Here is a 19,185-nt window from a genome sequence, read left to right as displayed (position 1 = left end):
GGACTGGGAGAGGCCAGGCCGGGCCCGGGTATAAATGCTTGGAGGGGGCGGCTGCTGTGGGCGCAGAGAGGCGCGCCGCGAGCTAATGTCTCGCCTGGCCTCCCGGGCCGCCCCTGCGAGTCCCGGGCGCGTGAGCACGCCTGCGCGCGCCCGAGCCCTTCCTGGCAGGCTGCTTGTAAGATGAGTGAAGAAGCAGGTGGGGGAGAGGGGAGGCAGCGAGCGAGAGGGCGAGGGGAGCGCGGGCGCTGAGCGGCGCTCACTTGGAGTGCGGCGAGCGAGCGAGACGAGCCTGAGTCCATGTCCCCCGCTGCCTCCCTGCCAGGCGCGCGAAGATGATGGCCATGAACGCCAAGCAGCCTTTCGGCATGCATCCGGTGCTGCAAGAACCCAAATTCTCCAGCCTGCACTCCAGCTCCGAGGCCATGCGCCGAGTCTGTCTCCCAGCCCCGCAGGTACGTAGTGGAGCATAATTACCGCTCTAAGGCACATTTCTGACAGACACTAGCTTCATGTTTTTTTCATGTCGCCCAGAACAATCGCCGCTGTCTGAACCCCTCTCCTTGTCTCCCCCGCGCTCTCTCCCGGCGCGCTCTCTCTCATTCATGTCTCTGATCCACACGTCTGTTCCAGCAGAGCTGCAGCCTCCGTATTAATTTTTATGACCTGGGCTTTGAGGAGAGGCATCTCGGTTGCTTGAAAATGTGTTTTAATCCTGAGTTGACAGTATTCCCCACTGACCGTGCTGTGCGCCTTCTCGCTTGCAGCTGCAGGGTAATATATTTGGAAGCTTTGATGAGAGCCTGCTGGCACGCGCCGAAGCTCTGGCGGCGGTTGATATCGTCTCTCACGGCAAGAACCATCCGTTTAAGCCCGACGCCACCTACCATACCATGAGCAGCGTGCCCTGCACGTCCACTTCGTCCACCGTGCCCATCTCCCACCCGGCCGCGCTCACCTCGCACCCGCACCACGCCGTGCACCAGGGCCTCGAAGGTGACCTGCTAGAGCACATCTCGCCCACGCTGAGCGTGAGCGGCCTGGGCGCCCCGGAGCACTCGGTGATGCCCGCGCAGATCCACCCGCATCACCTGGGCGCCATGGGCCACCTGCACCAGGCCATGGGCATGAGCCACCCGCACGCCGTGGCCCCACACAGCGCCATGCCCACATGCCTCAGCGACGTGGAGTCAGACCCGCGCGAGCTGGAGGCCTTCGCCGAGCGCTTCAAGCAGCGGCGCATCAAGCTGGGGGTTACCCAGGCAGACGTGGGCGCGGCTCTAGCCAATCTCAAGATCCCCGGCGTGGGCTCGCTCAGCCAGAGCACCATCTGCAGGTTCGAGTCTCTCACTCTCTCGCACAACAACATGATCGCTCTCAAGCCGGTGCTCCAGGCCTGGCTGGAGGAGGCCGAGGCCGCCTACCGAGAGAAGAACAGCAAGCCGGAGCTCTTCAACGGCAGTGAGCGGAAACGCAAACGCACGTCCATCGCCGCGCCGGAGAAGCGCTCACTCGAGGCCTATTTCGCCATCCAGCCTCGTCCCTCGTCCGAGAAGATCGCGGCCATCGCTGAGAAACTGGACCTTAAAAAGAACGTGGTGAGGGTCTGGTTCTGCAACCAGAGACAGAAACAGAAACGAATGAAGTACTCGGCTGTCCACTGACTGAGGCGGGGCACAGCGTCGGGATCCGAGAGAGCCTAATGCGCACCCCACGCTCCCCGCCCACCGGGCTGGGGGGACGGTCATGGGGAATTCCAAGGCGTTTCCTGGCAGGTCAGGCTCTCTCTCCCGAAGCCACAGACTTTCCCCTTTATCCCGCCTGGTTGTCTCCCGGCCTTCTTTTTCTTTCTCTCCCCCTCACCCCCCTTCTATTCCCACCAAAAAAGTTTTGGCCCTAGGGAAAAAACGAGGAGGGGCAATCCTGGAGGGACGTGTGCTGTCCGTGGTGCTGAAACACTCCCTCGCGCTCGGGACGGCGAGACCTCAGGGCGGGAGCCCCAAAGCAGGGGATAGTGAATTGGCCCGACCGCCCGACGCTAGGGTGAAAGCGCCACTTTGCTAAGCGCGATTAGGCAAGGGGTAAAGGGATGCATAAGAAATAATACGAAGTCTGGGATATCTACGTGAGACAAAAATATGTACTGGAGATTTATTAGAATATATAAAACACATGTATGCTTCCAAAGGATAGCCTTATATTCCCTTTCCCGCTTAAATTCTATCTTATCCTTTGGTTTGCCGTAAATTCTCATAAAGTAGCATGGATTAGGTTCAGGGAAAGTGTGCGGGGAGTTGCAGGCTACGAGTTGTTCTCTGCGTTAAGTAGGGCTTCCGAAAAGGTGGGTGCAATCCTGCGATTGAAAATGCTGGGGACGCTTGGCTGTTTGCAAACAGCAGCCTGCACCAGCTCTGGCCATCCTTCAAGATCTGCTGGCGTTTGAGGGTTAATTACCGCCTGCCGGAGAGCGGGGTTGGTAGTGTACCGACCCGCTGAGGTCTCTCCGACCCCAGCTCCATACTCTTGCCAGACTGCCAGTTCAGCCTAGAGGCTCCTGCTCCAAAGTGACTGTAACTTTTCCGAATCATATGCAAGTCCTACCGACACACGTCTAACCTCGTTGCGCTTTTATTATTATTGCTGTTATCGTTAGCACCGTTAATTCCTATTATTTATGTAACGTCGCTCCTTTCCATCCCCTTTATGTTGGTGTCTCTCGGTAGAGGCTCACTTACCGTCTTGCGCCGGAAGAGGAGCGGGACCGCCCGCATGGACCCTTCTCAGCCTAGCCCCTCTGGCCCCGTCATATTTTATTTTTTCGTTGTTTCATATAGTTTGCGTGTTGCTGTGTGACCTTCGGTTTTGTTCTCCAAATAGATACAAATAAAATATTAAGTTTGCTTTTCTCTTTACCCCTTGAATTAACTTCTAAAATAAATGCTTTATTTTTCAACCTGAATCGCAGTGGTTTTCTTTCTCGGAGGCTAAGGAATACTAGTCTTGGGAAGGTTTTTAAAGCGAGAACCCCAAATCCTGCTCTGTCACTTGCTGTCGACCAGCCTTCCAGCCGTCTCCTCTGCCCATTCCTCCTCTGCCGGCAGTGAGGAGATCTGGCCCCTTCTTTCTGGACCTCCAGGTCTTAAGGCACTTTCCTCCATGCTTTTCCGCGTGCCAGTCTCTCAGACTGTTCGCTCAACTTAGTTCGCAAACTTTGAAGCCTGACTGATGGGGGTTCGAACCTCTAATGCTTTCACCCACTGGCTGAACCATCCTGAGGCTAGTTTCTTAACTTCTCTAAGTGTTCTTCAACAAGATTGTCTGCAGAACGAAGGTGCTAATACCTATCTCACAAGGTTATTGCCAAGACTAGGTAAGATTGTTTATTTAAGGCATCAGTGCTTGTTGCCTTGTAGGAAGCACATAAATTATTTTAAAAGATTCGAAAGGTTGGAGAGGAGATGAAGGGATAGAGGCAATGAGGAAGAAAAGGATTGGCTAGGTCTGTTGGGATTCCTTTTGGGTCTCTTCAGAAATTCATTTGGAATGGTCATCAAGGAGGTTACTCACTCTATGGTCTGTCTGGACTTCTCTATGGGGGGACTAACAGATATTTGCGGCAAAGCACCTAATGTAGTGCCCCGCACATAGTAGGTGCTCAATAGATGTTAGCCCCCTTCTCTCTTCCCGCTTCCTCCAAAAAGGGGGAGGAAACCTTTTTATTTGTGAGCCGCAGAAACACCTTCATGATTTAAAAATTAATGCTGCAAGTCTTCTGCACCTCGAAGAGCTCCGGGTCATCAGACCGAGGGCACAAAATTCGGAGCAGAGTAGGTTCCGCTCCGCGAGGTGCGCCCCGCGCCCCCACCACAATAGCAAACTTGCGGATCGCCCTCGGCTCCCCCAGCCTCAGCCCCTCGCCCCCGCCTTTCGCAACAGCCCCAGCGATTCCTCCACCTCCCTTTCCATCGGGTGTCCTTTAATAATAAATGCCCTTATGCCATTACATTATATTGTGGGTTTTGAAAATTTAAAATACGGCTGATGCAATATTAATTGCCTATAGTGGTATAAAACACAGGGCCGGAGCCTAACCGGGCTGCAGAGGAGGCGGCCGTGAAAGCGTCCCGCGCCGAAGCGCAGCGCTCCAGAAGGACGCGCCTTTGCGGGCTGCAAGGTTTCCTGCAGGTAAGAGCCTTTGGATTTTCTGGCCCGAGTAAGAATCCGATATCCGCCTCCATTCCCTTTTCGAACAGTTCCTTGTTAGTTATTCATTTTATTTTTCATTAACAACTGCGAAAGTTTGGGAGATTTCTTTGTAAAGGACGAGAGGAGTCACCTGAGTGCAAGATCTGCTCCAGGAGCGTCCGGACGCACTGGGTTACCGTGCCTCTGCGCCTAGTCCCCTTCAGGCGTCGGGGACAGCTGGCGAGCAGGAGTATTTTGACCAGTTTCTACCCGCAGGCGGGAGCTGCGGACCTGTCCGTGATCCGCTCCACTTTCTCCCTCCCTCTGAGTGCGCCGGACCGGCGCCGCCGCCTCTTTTCTTGGGCTCACTCAGGAAGCAACGGGAGATGTGGTTTCCCCAGGATTGTGCAGTCGCCTCTGCCACTCGTCCGGTGGAGGCACAGACCTCGGGGGGAGGGGAGGAAGGCGGGAGGAAGGAGGGAGGGTACCAGCGGATTGGGGGTTCACACTAGTTTGCATCCCTGATGGACCATTTCCTAACCTCGTGACCTTAGGCAAGTCGTATCACCTCTCCAAGCCCCCGCTGACGACTATAAAACTTATCAAAATTTATTTTAAGGAGTAATTGAGTATGTATCCTAAGAGCACCTGGGGCAGGTTTTTCTTTTCCAAATCCCGCCATCCTGAAACACTCAGTGTCCAAGACCCAGCTGGAAGTTTCTTTAACCTGTGCCAAGAGAAAGTGGGGCCAATGTTCTAGGCTGTTTGTATGGAAAACTGCATCTGGCCTATGAGGGTGGGACATTGAAAGTCCTCTGTGGAACAGGGGGAAGACTTCTAGGCATCTCCCTTGCTGGAACAGGGGCTTGATCTGGAATGAGCCAGGCATACACAGCAAATTCTAGTAGGCAGAATTTGGAGGCAGGAGTCCTGGGCTCCTGAGCTGTGTGATTTCTGGCCAGTGGTTTCCTATCTCTGTGCCTAAGGTACTGTCAGTTTTGCTCACTATTTCATGCCCAGTGCCCAGCTCAGGATCTGGCCCAGAGTGGCAGACAGATATCTGTTGAATGAATGAATGAGGTTTTTGTTTTGTAAAATGAAAAACGATTTCAGCCCAACTGTTTCTGAATTCTAGCAAGTGTAGGGAAGAACAGGGACAATCAGGGATAGGAGAGCTTCCCTGGAAGTGGGGGTCAAGGTCAAGGTGATGGTCTGCATTCAAAGGTAACCAGTTTCCATCCTGCTTAAATAGAAGAGGCTGTGCCTCATCCTGTGGTGACCATGAGTACAGAGGGTATGCTCTGTGACATGGGCTTTGGAACCTAGAGGAGAAGTCAGGGAGGACAACCAGGGGGTGACCTCTGCCCTGCCCAGTGTGCCCAACCCTCTCTTAGCCCCGTGTTTGAGCTTGAGTTCTCCTACTTTCCTGATGATGGACACAGCTCCGGCTCTGGAGTAGACAGACTTGTGTGTGTTTGGGGGACGACGGGGGCGGTGGGGGGGGGGAGGATAACTGCTGCATCTCTTACTTGAGTAAGTGACTTTACCTCTCTGATCCTCGCTGCCCTCATTTTAAAACTGGAAAAAAGAATGTCTCTCGGGGATTTCTCTGTTGATTAAATGAGATAATGTAAAGCCAGGGCCTGACGCATAGGCATTAATGGATATTTAGTCCCTTAAAAACATTCTTTGTATCAGAAAAGTGAGAGATACTGTTGTGTGGCGAGTTCAGGGCTTGGAATCAGGTGGGATGGACTCTGTGAGCCATAGTGTGGTCATCTGTAAATGAGGGTAGCAGTGCCTACAGGCCCTCGGCGTGGTAGTCAGGGGCAAGCCAGCGTACAAGAAACCACTTTGCACACTGCGCGTGGGTCCCAGCTGTGCCAGGGACGACTAATTCGCTCTCCCTGGGTCCCTAGTAGGAATACATAGTTCCCACCGAGGAGCTCGGCACAGCTGGAGTCTCTTGAACTCGGGACTCCCTCCGCCGCGGATTCAGGCAATCACCAAACGTCTGTGATCTTTCGAGACTTCGGGCTGGGCCCCCTCCCGCGGGACGGGGCTCCGGTGGGCAAAGGAGGAGCAGGCGATGGGGACTTGGACTTCTTTTCCCCCCACCCTGCCCCCACCTTTTTGCTCTGGTTCCAGAATGCCTGAGCCGCAGGGCAGAACGCCTAAAAGCCCCTCTTTACCGAAGGAGAGACTGAGGGCTAAAGAGGAGGAGGAACTTAGCTGGCTCCTTCTACCCAAAATATCTCCTCCCCAATCACACTATCACACCACCCCGTTTTGTTTCTTTCGTAGCCTTTCTACTCCTTGACAGCACCCTGTTTATTTATTTAGCAGCAAATGCGCTCTGCGCGAGCAAGGCAGCCCGCTTCAGCCCTGCCGCCCTCTACCCAACGCAGGGCCTAGCACCAAGTGAGCACTCCGCAAAGTTTGTTGGACAAACGAGTAATGATGATATCTAGGATGCATGGGGGGCTTCCTGTATGCCAGGTACTGTTCCAAGCGCTTTATGTGCATTAATTAATCCCTAAACAACACCTTGAGGAGGTACAATGTTTATTCCCATTTTACAGATGAGAACACAGAGGCACAGAGCGTTTATGTGACTTGCCAAGGACAAGTCGTGAACACAGCCATTTAGTGGAGAGATCTGCGTCCCCAAGTGAGACCCAACCTGGCAGGGGCAGGGAAGCGGGGCCGCTTGGGGACGAAGACGGAGCAGGCGCGTCAGATTTGGCCGCGCGAGCCGAGACGGTGGGAGCGGAGGATGCCGCCCGTCCTCGCCGGCTTTCGGGGTTCTCCACTCCTCTCCCTCCCGCGCCGCTTCTCACGTCTCTGTCCGTCTGTCCACTTGTCTCTCAGTCAATCCGAGCTTAGCTTCCCTCCAACATCGCAGGCGCGAAGCTCTGACCCCGAAGTGCAGGAGCGAGATGGGCCGCATCCCGGGCGCGCGGAAAGCGCCCTTCCCCCTCTCCCACCGAGCGGCTCCAGCCCCCAGCGGGAGCCCCGCCCCGGCGGGCAGACGGAGCCGGCGAGGACCCCGGCGGACGAATTAGTCTCCCCTTCGATCGCTCTTTTCCGATCAGGTCAGGTTTCCCTCCGCCCCCCGACGGCGCTTCCGCACCAGCCCGGCTCCCGGGGCTCCCGGTGGGGTCAGGGTTCGTCGGGCTCCTCCCGGCGCCTCCGGAGGGGGCTTCCCCTCGGCCGTGTCCGGGCCCGGGGAGCCCCTGGGATGGCGGGAGGAGCGGTTGCGAGGAGAGGACGGGGGTGACTAGGATCTTCCCGGGGAGTCCCCCCCCCTCCGCTGTTTCCTGTCGCCAGCGCGTGGAGTGCTTGTCTCCACGTGTCAGTTCTCTGCCTCCTCTCTCAGTTCAGTCCTGCCCGGCCCTGCCTGGCACTGGAGGCAAACCGGGACGGGAGCAGCGCTCGCTCACTCTCGTTTCACGCACACACACGCGCGCACACACGCACACACACGCGCACACACACGCACGCACACACACACACGCGCGCACACACACACGTAATTTTAGTATTTAAAAGATTTTTATTTTTAGGACTTCACACACACAGAAATTCCACGTGTTCATCTTGGGGAAAATCAGATATTTGTTGGTCTTCTTTATACATACTTAGGCTTTAAGATACTTAGGTTTTTACTTTGAATTACATAGGGAGAGGGCACCACCATAATTTCACGGGGTCTGTGGCCGTATCCCATCACCCATCCCACCATCGCTTTCTTACACTTCCCCCTCGGCCAGACACACATCTGCCCTGCGCCAAATCCCAACATCCCTGCCTGCAACAGAGCCCCCCAGTGCCTGAGGCTTTGCTAGGCGGCTCACCTCTTGGCAGATATAGTTAATGTCCAGCCCTCATAAATCAAGACCATAAAAAGCTTACTTTCATATGCACTCAATTTCTACCAAACCTAAACTAATTGCATAAATTCCTTTAGGCCACTCAGTGTGGCTCTCTGGGTTGGGATCTGATCAATTAGTCATTAGGCACTCCATTAGCTGGGGTTTAAGCTGCCTCATATAAATGTCTCCTGTCAATTTGCTTGTAATTGAATGAATAAAAAAGGGTACAATTATTAGTACAGAGGATTAGAATGAGGAGAGGTCAATTTTATTCAAATATTCTAAAAATGTCTTCATTTAATAATAATAACAACAACAATAATAATTAGCAGGCACTTATACACCACTCCAAGAGTCCTGTCCATGTTAAGAAAGGCTCTGGCCTGAGACACAGCAACCAAGAATGTGTATCTATGCTCTGCCATCTTGGGAGGCTGTATTCTCTCCCACCCTTGGGGCCTCAGTTTCTTTATGGGTAAAAGGAGTTGGTAAGAGGTGATTTTCTTTCCTTTTTTAAAAAACTAGTTTTACATTTTGTCAAAGTAATTCATGCACGTAGTTTAAAAATTGAATAATATATAAGGGCAATTTGACCAACCACCACCCTCAACCATTTTAAATTATTTCTTCTGGTAGTTAATTGCATGTCTAAATAATATCTTTTTGACACTTTCTCTTTTTAAAATTCAAGATTTATTTGTTAATATTTTTATTAAATAATACAGGATTCAAATTCAAAAGAACTAAAAGATTTGCAGCAAAAATCCCTTCTTCCCCACTAAGTCACCTAGTTCCCTCTGTTAAAGGTAAACGACATTATTAGTTTCTTGTGCATACTCCAAAGATATTTTATTGGCTGCCATTTCTTGATTTCTTAGTCATTGCACTTTCAATTCTTGCTATGATATCATAGAATTAAAGTTATAATAATTTTGAATACTCTTCTCATATCAAGGATCCTAGGGAGTTTTATACAAAAATCAATAATTTTTTTAAAAAAATGAACTGAGCGGGCAGTTGAAAATTCCATGATTCTTTTCTTTTCCTTGGCCAACAATTAATTTGGAGGCGCAGACACCGTAATGTATAAAAACTGCCTACCCATGATAAAGATTGTTTATAGGTTGATTTGAATTTTAGCCCACCTTCTTCCAAATACTTGCAGAATTTAAAGCAGCCTATTACTGCTGTGGAATTAGACACTCTACCTCTGATGGAGGTACCTTTGTCTATTGGATACTTCAGTGCGTACAGTACTTTTATTAACTTTTTAATTAAGTTTTTATTTTATTTTATTTAGTTATTTAGTTTTGTTAAATTTCCTTAAAAATCTACCTTCACTTTTTCACCTCCTCCAAGTGAGGAGGATGGATTTCTCTAACAGAATGAGTTTTTCTTTGGTGTACACAGCTATGACAGGACTGGGAAAACATTGATGACATCGTTTAATAATCCACCTAGGACTGGGGGTTGAGCACCAGACTGCTGAAAGTCCAACTGAGCTCCCACATGTAAGGGAGGTAAGGCAGCTGAGAGCCTCGGAATGTAAGTGATGTCTTTGACAGAACGCCATCGTGGTGATCCTGATTTACTTCTGGGAGTAATACAGGGAGCCATTGTTCTGGGGTTTGGATTGATTTGTGTTGAGACCTGCAGACTCTCTCAGTGAATTCCTCCTGTAGTGAAAAGCACAGATTGGAAGAGAGTTAACTGGGAGAAATGGAATCATCTCTGCCAGAACACAACACACAGGCCTCATGATGTAGTGGGAAACAACCTGGGTTACACACAAAGAGATTTGAGTTCAGGCCTTACTCTGTTCTATGTGAGCTGGCAAGTCTATTCACTTCTCAGTGCCTCAGTTTCCCCAATGCTAATGAGGAAATCAAACTAGATAGTAATTTAACTTTGGTGAGAATTCATGGACATTCTTGAGAATCTGAGGAAAACTGTTTTCCTAACCTAGAAAAATGTACCTGCGTGCACTCATTTTTGCTAACTTCTTGAAATTCAGCCATAGATCTCTTGGATTCAACCCATGAGTTCGTGGGTCCAGGTTGAGGCTACCTCGACTAGGTGGGCTAAAGGCCTTTAGGTGACTATCCTAATTTATGGTCAAGTACCTATAAGCATTGGAAGTTTAGTAAACTGGAAAGAACTTTACTGAAGGCAAAAATAAAGTGTGAGTTAGACAACAAATCAGTTGCCAATAAAGACTCCAAATGACTTTGACAAAGTCATTTTTAGGTCAGTAGTCAGTTTCTTAATAAACAGTGGGGTAGAGTGAAAAAAAGCACCACATTAGGGATCATAATCTAGGTTAATTTTTTTTTTTTAGTTCTATAAACAACTAGAGTTGAGGCTCTGAGCTGGGAGCTTCCCTGCTCTGGCTTCCTCTTTCCCAATCAGTAAAATGAGAGGGATGCACCAGATGATCTCTGATGCCATAAAATTAATGTAGAGCTGCAAGAAGGAGTTATCAAGTGTGCTATCTCCTGGGTTCCCAGAATGCAGGGTTCTAAAACCATGTGGCAGTAACATGACCCCCACCCCACCCCCAATGAAAAAATAAAATTATCAAGTTTTTAAGTTTAAAAATAAATGGCAGGGTGGAATGAATTTAAAACATTTTGGTAGACAAAATAGTCCTGGCTTAGCCAACCCAGTTGGTCGGCAGGTCTGGGGAGACCCAGCCCAGTGTGGGCAGAGGGACTGTGGGTGGTTGTGGGCTGGGCAATGTAGCACCAGGCACCCAAGCTCATCCCAGCTCTGTCTGGAATCCACAGATGAAAGAATGCTCACCAGGCCTCTGTTCTCTGCTCTTGGGTGTTCATTTCTCTGTCCTTCTAACTGTGTTAATACTTGCAGTTGTGAGCTCATTCAGCCTTTGAGGTCTGAATTACTGGTAGATGGCTCAGGTAAAATGATTAGAACATAGACTATTTCTTCCATCCTTGACTTCCTGGAGCTTTTCTTGTCTGTTCTATACTTTTTACTTCTTAATTGTTTCACCTGTATATTTTACTATTGCTATGGCTTCAAGTAGGATGACCCTATCTCTTCTAGTAATGCTGTATTCTTGATTGTCACAGTAGGGTTTTTCCATCACAAGATGGGCTTTAATAATATTGACTCAAATACTTTATATTATCATGGTTAGACACATGGAATCCTAGAATGTGAGCTGGGAATAATTCTTAGAGATTCTCTGGCTGGAGAATACATGGAGTATGATGTTGTACTTCCAGGAGCTCAGGAATCTATATTTTTCACAATTTGTCTGCATGATTCTGATTACTTACCCAGATGGAGGAAGATGTTTCTTATACGTTTTTTTTTTATTAACCAAAGTGCTCCACACTGGAGTCTGGATATATAGCCTGAAACAAAAAATTTCTTTCAATTCTTATTTCATGAAAAATATATAATTTTTGCATTCTAGTTCACAACACATCTGTGACTGACACACACACACACACACACACACACACACACACGTCAGCTTGAACTGCTATAACAAATACCATACAGTGGATGGCTTAAACAACAAACATTTATTTCTCACAGTTCTGGAGGTTGGCAAGTCAAAAATCAAGCTGCTAGTAGATTTGGTGCTTGGTGAGGGCCCTCTTCCTGGTTTGCAGATGGCCACCTTGTTGTTGTGTCCTCACATGGCCAAAAGACGGAGAGAGCACCTCTCTCATGTCTCTTCTTATAAGGGCACTCATACAATTCATGAGGGCCCATCCTCATGACCTAATTACCTTCCGAAGGTTCCATCTCCAAATCATTACATGGGGGATTAAGTCTTCAACATATTAATTTTGGGGGTACAAAAACATTCAGTACATAGTGTGTGTATGAATGCATGCATACACACACACACGCACACACACTATTGTGTGTCATGAAGTAATTTGATACAGAAATCCAACTAAAACCCTGCACACTGACCTGTGGCCCCTGAGAACAAGTAGCCTAGTTTGAAAGTAAATACTAGTGCAACCTCTTTATTGTAGGGCAAAAATGAGATCTAAAAGCAATTTAGTAAATGTATGGTAAATAACAGTAAAACAAACAAGAGCTCTACCAATCACTTAGAAGAATAGATACCTAACAAATATTTGAAACTGAGTCAGTGAATGAGCAGTTCTTATTTATTACCCTCCCCACCCCATTGCCCCAAGGTGAAGGCAAGAAAGAAATTTTAAAAGGTATGGAGTGTTCCTGTATTCAAAGTGCTGCCCCTTCTAAGATGTTTTATATACCTGGGTGAGGTATATATATTATAGCCCATATTTTATAAATGACGTACCAGGAAGGTTAAACAACTAGTCCGCTGCCAAATAATTAATAAGTGACAGAACCCAGGAGTTCAACCCAGGACTGTCTGCCCTGAGAGCTGTGTTCTTTCCACTACGTCATGCCAGCTCTGGTAGAAGAAAATAGACTATGTCTTTCTTTAGGGGAGAAACCTGAAGGGATTTTATGTGAAAGAAGCTTACTCTTTGCATTAGTCATTTCTGTTGCTTATAACAGATACCTGAAACTGGGTAATTTATAAAGAAATGAAAAATTTATTACTTACAGTTTTGGAGGCTAGGAAGTCCACAGTCCAGGGTGCACATCTGGTGAAGGTCTTTTGCTTGGGAACTCTCTACAGGGTTCTGTGGTGACCAGGGTGTCACATGGTGAGAATGACCCGAGCAAGAGTCTCACTTGCCTCTTTATAAAGTCATCAGAACCATGCCCGTTACTCCACAGTCTTTACAATTTTATCACCTCTTAAAGGCCCCACTTTTTCATTGCCATAACTGGATTTCTCACCCTCTTAACACTGTTACAATGGGGCCAACTTTTCAATACATGAACTTTTGGGGGACACATTTAACCCATAGCACTCTTGTTTTATGGGGCCCCGAGGGTATAACTAGATAGGAAATACAAGTTATAGAGAGAAAAGATTTCAGCTCCATATAAGAAGGCAGCTCTGCAAGTCAATACGGCTCAGAAGTAAGCAGTGCTGTGAGTTCCTGTGTGAGGATTCAAGCAGAGATTCTGGTGAGACATGCTGGGCAGGGGTGGATTTCAGCATCGGATGTATGGTTGGATAAGATGACGTGTCATTCTAACACGAGAGCTGATGCTGCTGTAGATGATTGCTCATTCCTAGATCCCTCCAGTGAAAAATATAAAGGTACTAGCTCATCAAAAAAACTTACAACTTCCTTAAAGTAGTATGAATATAAATATTATTTTAATATTTTTATTCTTTGCAGTTGCCCTTGGAACATCAAGATATACACTCAAGACTAATAATAATAAAGATATTAGGCTCTGTTCCTTTATGAACTTACTACATTAGAAAAGCTAAACACTTTACTGTCTATAGTGTTAGCACTGGGATTCTCTAGAGACTTCAGGCGAAATTTTGATCATCATTTGGGAGCTGTCATTTAAAAATGGTTTTGTAGAGTCAGGCCTAGATTGAGGGCCTTGATTGCCTTTTGCCTGCTGGAACGGCTTTATCTTCCCTCCCATCTTTTCTTTCTTTTAAAAAATAAAAAGGCCTCTCTTCTTTATACCCCTCAGTTCTTTCCCTTCCTATCTCCTTTTTTCCCGACCGCATAGTGCCAAAGTGCTTGAAAGATTGGTGACTGTTTTTAAGTGTGTCATTTGGGCCTTTGAATGTTCCAGAGGCAACAGGCTATATAGAAAGCTCTAAGCCAGAGCTCAACTACCTAAAGGCAGACTAAACATGTACTTAGGGTACTTGCAAGGCAGCTGGCCGGTACAGGGATCGAACCCTGGGCCTTAGTGTTATCACCACCACGCTCTAACCACTTAAGGTAACTGGCCAGCCCTGAGAAAAGGTATTTTGGAAGACTTCACTATTTGGCATTTAAGCAAAAAATCATCTTATTAATCAAAATCATAATTATGCTGGATTTTCTGTCATGTATTTTTATGGGGTAGTGTTTTTGTTTTTGTGTTTAATTACATACAGGAGAAAGGGTAACAATTTAATGCTTAAGGCTTTCAAAGCTCTTCACCTGACCCAACATAAAATAAATAAAATGATTAAAATGATTATAAATACCCTAAACTGTGCATTTGTTTATTTTAATTGACAAAAAAATGCATATATTTATCATGTACACCATGATGTTTTGAAATATGTATACATTGTGGAATGGCTAAATTGGGCTAAATAACATGCATAGCTTCACATATTTATTTGTTTTTTTGTGATGAGAACACTTAAAATCTACTCTCTAGGTGATTTTCAAGATAACAATGCATTATTATTAACTATAGCCACCATGTGGCACAGCAGATGGCTTGAAATCATTTCTTCCAACTGAAATTTTGTATCCTTTGACCAACATCTACTCTCCTCTGTCCCTGGCCCTATCCCTACCCCTGTTGCTGGTAACCACTATTTTACTCTGTTTCTATGAGTTCGGCTTTTTAGATTCCACATGTAAGTGAGATCATGTGGCGTGAGGGAGCTTCAAAAAGTTCATGGAAAGATTTGAATTATCTTTTCATTTTACTTTCCATGAACTTTTTGAATTACCCTTGTGTTTGTCTTTCTGTGCCTGGCATATTTCACTTAACATAATGTCCTTCAGGTTCACCTGTGTTGTCACAAATGACAGAATATTCTTCTTTCTTAAGGCTGAATATTTCATTGTGTATAACATCATATTTTCTTTATCTATTCATTTGTTGATGGACATTTAGTTTGACTCCATGTCTTGGCTGTTATGAATAATGCTACAATAAACATGGGAATGCAGATATGTCTTTGAGATAACTGACTTCATTTCCTTTGGATATATATATCCAGTAGTGGGATTGCTGGATCATATGGTAGTTCTATTTTTAATTTTTCGAGGAATTTTTAAGTTCTGTAGCACAAGTTGACCAAAGAACTGAAGAAAAATTGGGGTCTCTTCTGATTTCTGTGTAGATGCCTAGCTTTATCAGAAATACCTATGGTCTGTAAATATAATGAGTTAATTTGACAGGTATTTGCTATATGATTACTCTGTGATAGGCCCTGCTGAAACTCAGGATCCAGCCCTTGTTCCCATGGAGCTTACACTCAAATTGGGGATTAGTGGTTGGGACCAATTCATGTGCTGACCAAGTCAACCTGATTTTTAGCTGGCTGTAATGTTTGGGGACCAGTCCCAATCTTTCTGAATATCCCTGTTAACATACTATATAACCTAGAAATGCTATCCTGCTCCCCATCTGCTTTCCTCTTTAGAGAGAAAAGACGTGGTGATAAAGAGACAGAAAATAGCTTCCAAAACCCTGTGATTTAGCTTTACATTGGGTGGCACCAAGTTGTGGAACTGACTATGATTTTCAAAAAATGACAGGAGGAAGTTAACGATCAACTGGAGAGGAAGGTGTGTGTTCCTGGCAAGCAAACTAGACCACTGACTGATGGAGCTGCCCCCTCTAACTCCCTGGTAGTCACCAACTGCACAGATGAAGCTTTCACATGGCTTCCCTCTTTGTACATGGAGTCTTGAGATGGACACAACTTCTCAAGAACAAACCAACTGCTGACCTGTATGTAGCTGGACTCTTCAGAGTTTAGACCCAGTCTCCTGTGGTTTCATAGGATGGGGGGAGGAGTAGTAAGGAGAGTTGCCTCTTTTCTGAAGGATGAAAGTTCGATGCCAACAAAGGGGTTGTCACAGGTTGTGTTCTAGGACTGAGAAGGTTAGAGTTAGGAATGAGGTGAAGCTTATGTTGTTCCCAAGAGTCAGAGCAGGATATCCTTCCTTATTATTATTATTTTTTTCCTTTCTGTCTTTTTTCGTGACCGGCAACGGATCGCAACCCTCAGTGTCGCGTCCGTACCGGACTGGGACCGGCAACGGGATCGCAACCCTCGGTGTTGCGTCCGCACCTCGCTCAGCCAGTGAGTGGCCGGTCTGTATGTGGGATCCCAACCCTCCGCAGCGGGGCCGGGCTCCAAGCAGCGCACTGTAGCAGTGCGCCACTGGGCTGGCCCCAGGATATTCTTCCTTTAAAATTTATTTTTAAAATCCAAGTTGTATGTGTCTGTGGCTTAAAGATTCAAATAGTTTAGCAAGGCTTGGTGTGAAAAAAAAAAAAAAAAAAAAAACTATCCTTCAGTCCTCCTCCTCTCATACCCTGATTCCCCAAGACAATCAATTTCAACGCTTTTGGTCGGTTCTTTTGATATTTATACATCACTATCTCTAAATATGTGTTTCTATTGCTACCTCTTGATCATTCAGTTGCAGGCAGGCATTCTATTCACTTCCTTGTAATGAGCATAACAATAGCGCTCTCTCTCATTCCCTACACCAGTTCCCAGCCCCTCACCATCCTCATAGAGTCAGACCTCTATTTTGGTTAGATCACCATTCAGTGTTCATGTCTGATATGCAAACAGCATTTACTGCTGAGCCATGTAAGGTACTGTAGTTACTTTTCCTTCTTCACATGATATTTTATTTTTCTGGGCATTAATAGTTATTGCTTTTTTCTTTGCTTTGTTTTCTATATGTTTAGTATTAATTAGCCTTGAATCCTCCCCATTTATGTAAATCTCCTCTTAATACTTTCAAACACACAAAGTGTTCTATCAGTTTAATCTTCTTGAAGAAACCTCCATTGGAGCCTTCTGACCTGCCTCAGGCTAAAATAGTTGCTTTCTAGGTTAACCTGCTGACAGCCATTGTCATTCTCGATTTTTGTAGGAAATCTGTTTTCTCTCTCTAGAAGCTTATAGGGTATACTCTTTTTGTTTATTCTGCTGAGCAATTTTTAATATTGAAACTCATATTTTATTCTGGAAAATTTTCTTGCATGATTTCTTTGAAATGTTTTTGAAATTCCTATTATTTTGATATTAGGCTAACTGGACTAGATTGATTCTTTGTTTTACCTATCATTTCTCTATTTTTTCTCCTTGTCTTTTTGTTCTTTTGTAATGTTTTCCTTAATTTTATCTTCTTGCCCTTCTATTGAGATTTTCATTCTCCTGTCATTTAAAAACATTCTAACAGATCTTTTTGCTCTTTAAATTAAAGAAAAAAAAATAGTTTTATCTGCTCATGGATGCTATCTCTTCAGTTATATTTTTGAGAATATTACTAATAGTTTCTTTTTAATTTCTTCTTCCCTCAGAGTCTGTTTCCTCCAAGGTGCTTTTATTTTCAATATGTCTGTTTTGGTCTCTGTCCTTGTATTAGATACTGTTTATTTAATTGGGTAAAAAAGTTTATTGGAAGCTCCATGCATATGAGTTCAGTTTGTTTAGTTGCGTTTTCTTTTTAGGGCTATCTGGCTGGGCTGTTTCCTTGGGGATTCCCTAAAGGCAGTATTTTTTTTTTTTGGACTGGTTAGATTCCCAGAGAAGACTCTTTCAATTTCCTGCTTGAAGGATATAAGTCTGGCTACTCATGTTCAAGGTGCTGAGTGAGGGAAAAGGAATGGGGTTTTCAACACTCAGAACAAACAATTTTATTTAACCTCTCTGTTTTCAGTGTGGTTTACCATCCTTCACTATGAATGTTGTCCTAACCTTACAATAACTTTTTAAAAAACATTTTCCAGCAAATAAATTATAGTGTTCTGCTAGGTTTGGGGAAATGCAGTTGCCTGCTGTGCCTAATAGGTGAGATAACCTGGGGATCTAACTGCTTCTTTGCAGACTCTCAACCAATCCACCCATCTGCAGCCTCATCTTAACTTCCAGAGATATGTGGTCCTATCACTTCACAAGTCTTTTAGGGAATCTGCTGTGCATTTCAGGTTGCTTCTCAGATTTTCCCACTGCTGATTGAGGATTCAGATTTCTTGAATCTATTATACTAATCATCTCTTATTTATTTGTTTTCGAGTGTTCAGATTTTTCTTTTTGCAATTGTCTCCTTTCTCATTCTCTTTTTTCCTGTAGGCTTATGCTTTAAATAACCTTTAATCATTATTTTAAGGTTAGGTTTTGGGAGAGACTGGTGCTAATGCACACATTCAATCTCTTATTTTAACTGGAAGTCACCAGAGCAGGCTTTCTCAACAAAGGTCTGAGGTCTCCTGAAAGAGCCAAGGATGTGCTTTAGGGGTGGGGGATAGTCTTGGCACCCTCTAAACTGTATGCAAAATTATGTGTCTTTATATGTGTATTCCCACCCTTGCTTAATTCTCAGAGGCATCTGTGACCTCTTCTAAAACTTAGTGCCATTTCTCTAGATGCCAGGTATACGTTACATTGGAAAGAAGATGCCATAGGCTTGAAGATACTCAAATTTAGGAAAATAAGGGGCCAACCCCAAACCCTTCAAACCTGCTAATAGATGAAGGATCCGATCACAACGACCAAACAGTCCTTAAAAACCAGTACGCTCCTATTTACTGTGCCACATAAGTACATAGTTCTCACCTAGGTCCAAAGACACATCCTAGAGGAGAGAGCACTCCATGTTTGAAATCACAGGTTGAAATTAACAGATGAAACTTTTAAGATCACCCAATTCAGAGTAACAAACTTGAATGTCAGAGGCCATGTAAGTGAAAAAAATGAGCCACCAACAGGGCAGCAGAGAGTGGGGCAGATCTAGGTAAACCAGAGAGCTCGTGCCTCAGTGACAGGGGGCAGCAGTTATTTGGCATCGGCCAGTGTTTGCCATGTGGGGATACAAAACAATGTGAGCAAATCTCCTGAGTTTTCGAGAGAAGCTACCACTCTAGATTTCTAAAATGTGGTATCTCTTTATCTCTTTTGCCATAAAATAAAAATTTAAAACAATCATGTGGGTCAAACTAAACACATTTGTAGGCCAAATTTAGCTTACCATGATCAGTATGTGATATTTACTCTAATCCCATCTTCTTCTTTTGCATGTTGGGAGCCTGCAGTCCAAAATGAGGAAGCTCCCGTGCCAATCTTGCCCAGTCTAGAAGGTTCTAGACTGGTTCTTGAGTCCCTGAGGGCAACTCTGATTCCTTCTTGTATAGACAAAAGGGTGGAAATTGGTGGTATTGGACTGTGTGTGTGTGTGAGTATGTGTGAGCGAGCGAGCGAGAGAGAGAGAGAGAGAGAGAGAGAGAGAGAGAGAGAGAGAGAGAGAGA

The 19,185-nt window shown here is 45.7% G+C and overlaps 1 protein-coding gene across 1 annotated transcript; it reads left to right on the top strand.

Moving 5' to 3' along the window:
- The first annotated feature begins 243 nt into the window (after window positions 1–243).
- POU4F3 (POU class 4 homeobox 3) lies at window positions 244–1,749 on the top strand. Its single transcript, XM_008569069.1, has 2 exons — window positions 244–452; window positions 765–1,749. Exons 1-2 carry the CDS (start codon window positions 333–335, stop codon window positions 1,659–1,661), a joined length of 1,017 nt encoding a protein of 338 aa, XP_008567291.1. The 5' UTR covers window positions 244–332; the 3' UTR covers window positions 1,662–1,749.
- Window positions 1,750–19,185: the final 17,436 nt, after the last annotated feature.

This window comes from Galeopterus variegatus, unplaced genomic scaffold (genome assembly GCF_000696425.1).
Source record: "Galeopterus variegatus unplaced genomic scaffold, G_variegatus-3.0.2 Scaffold462, whole genome shotgun sequence".
Taxonomy (NCBI): Eukaryota; Metazoa; Chordata; class Mammalia; order Dermoptera; family Cynocephalidae; genus Galeopterus; species Galeopterus variegatus.
This window is presented reverse-complemented; position numbering and strand designations above follow the sequence as displayed.

Excerpts from the sequence above, each read along its gene's own strand:
- POU4F3 (XM_008569069.1), top strand. The coding sequence starts at position 333 with ATGATGGCCATGAACGCCAAGCAGCCTTTCGGCATGCATCCGGTGCTG. Across the intron at positions 453-764 it reads TCTGTCTCCCAGCCCCGCAG|CTGCAGGGTAATATATTTGG; the intron begins GTACGTAGTGGA and ends TCTCGCTTGCAG.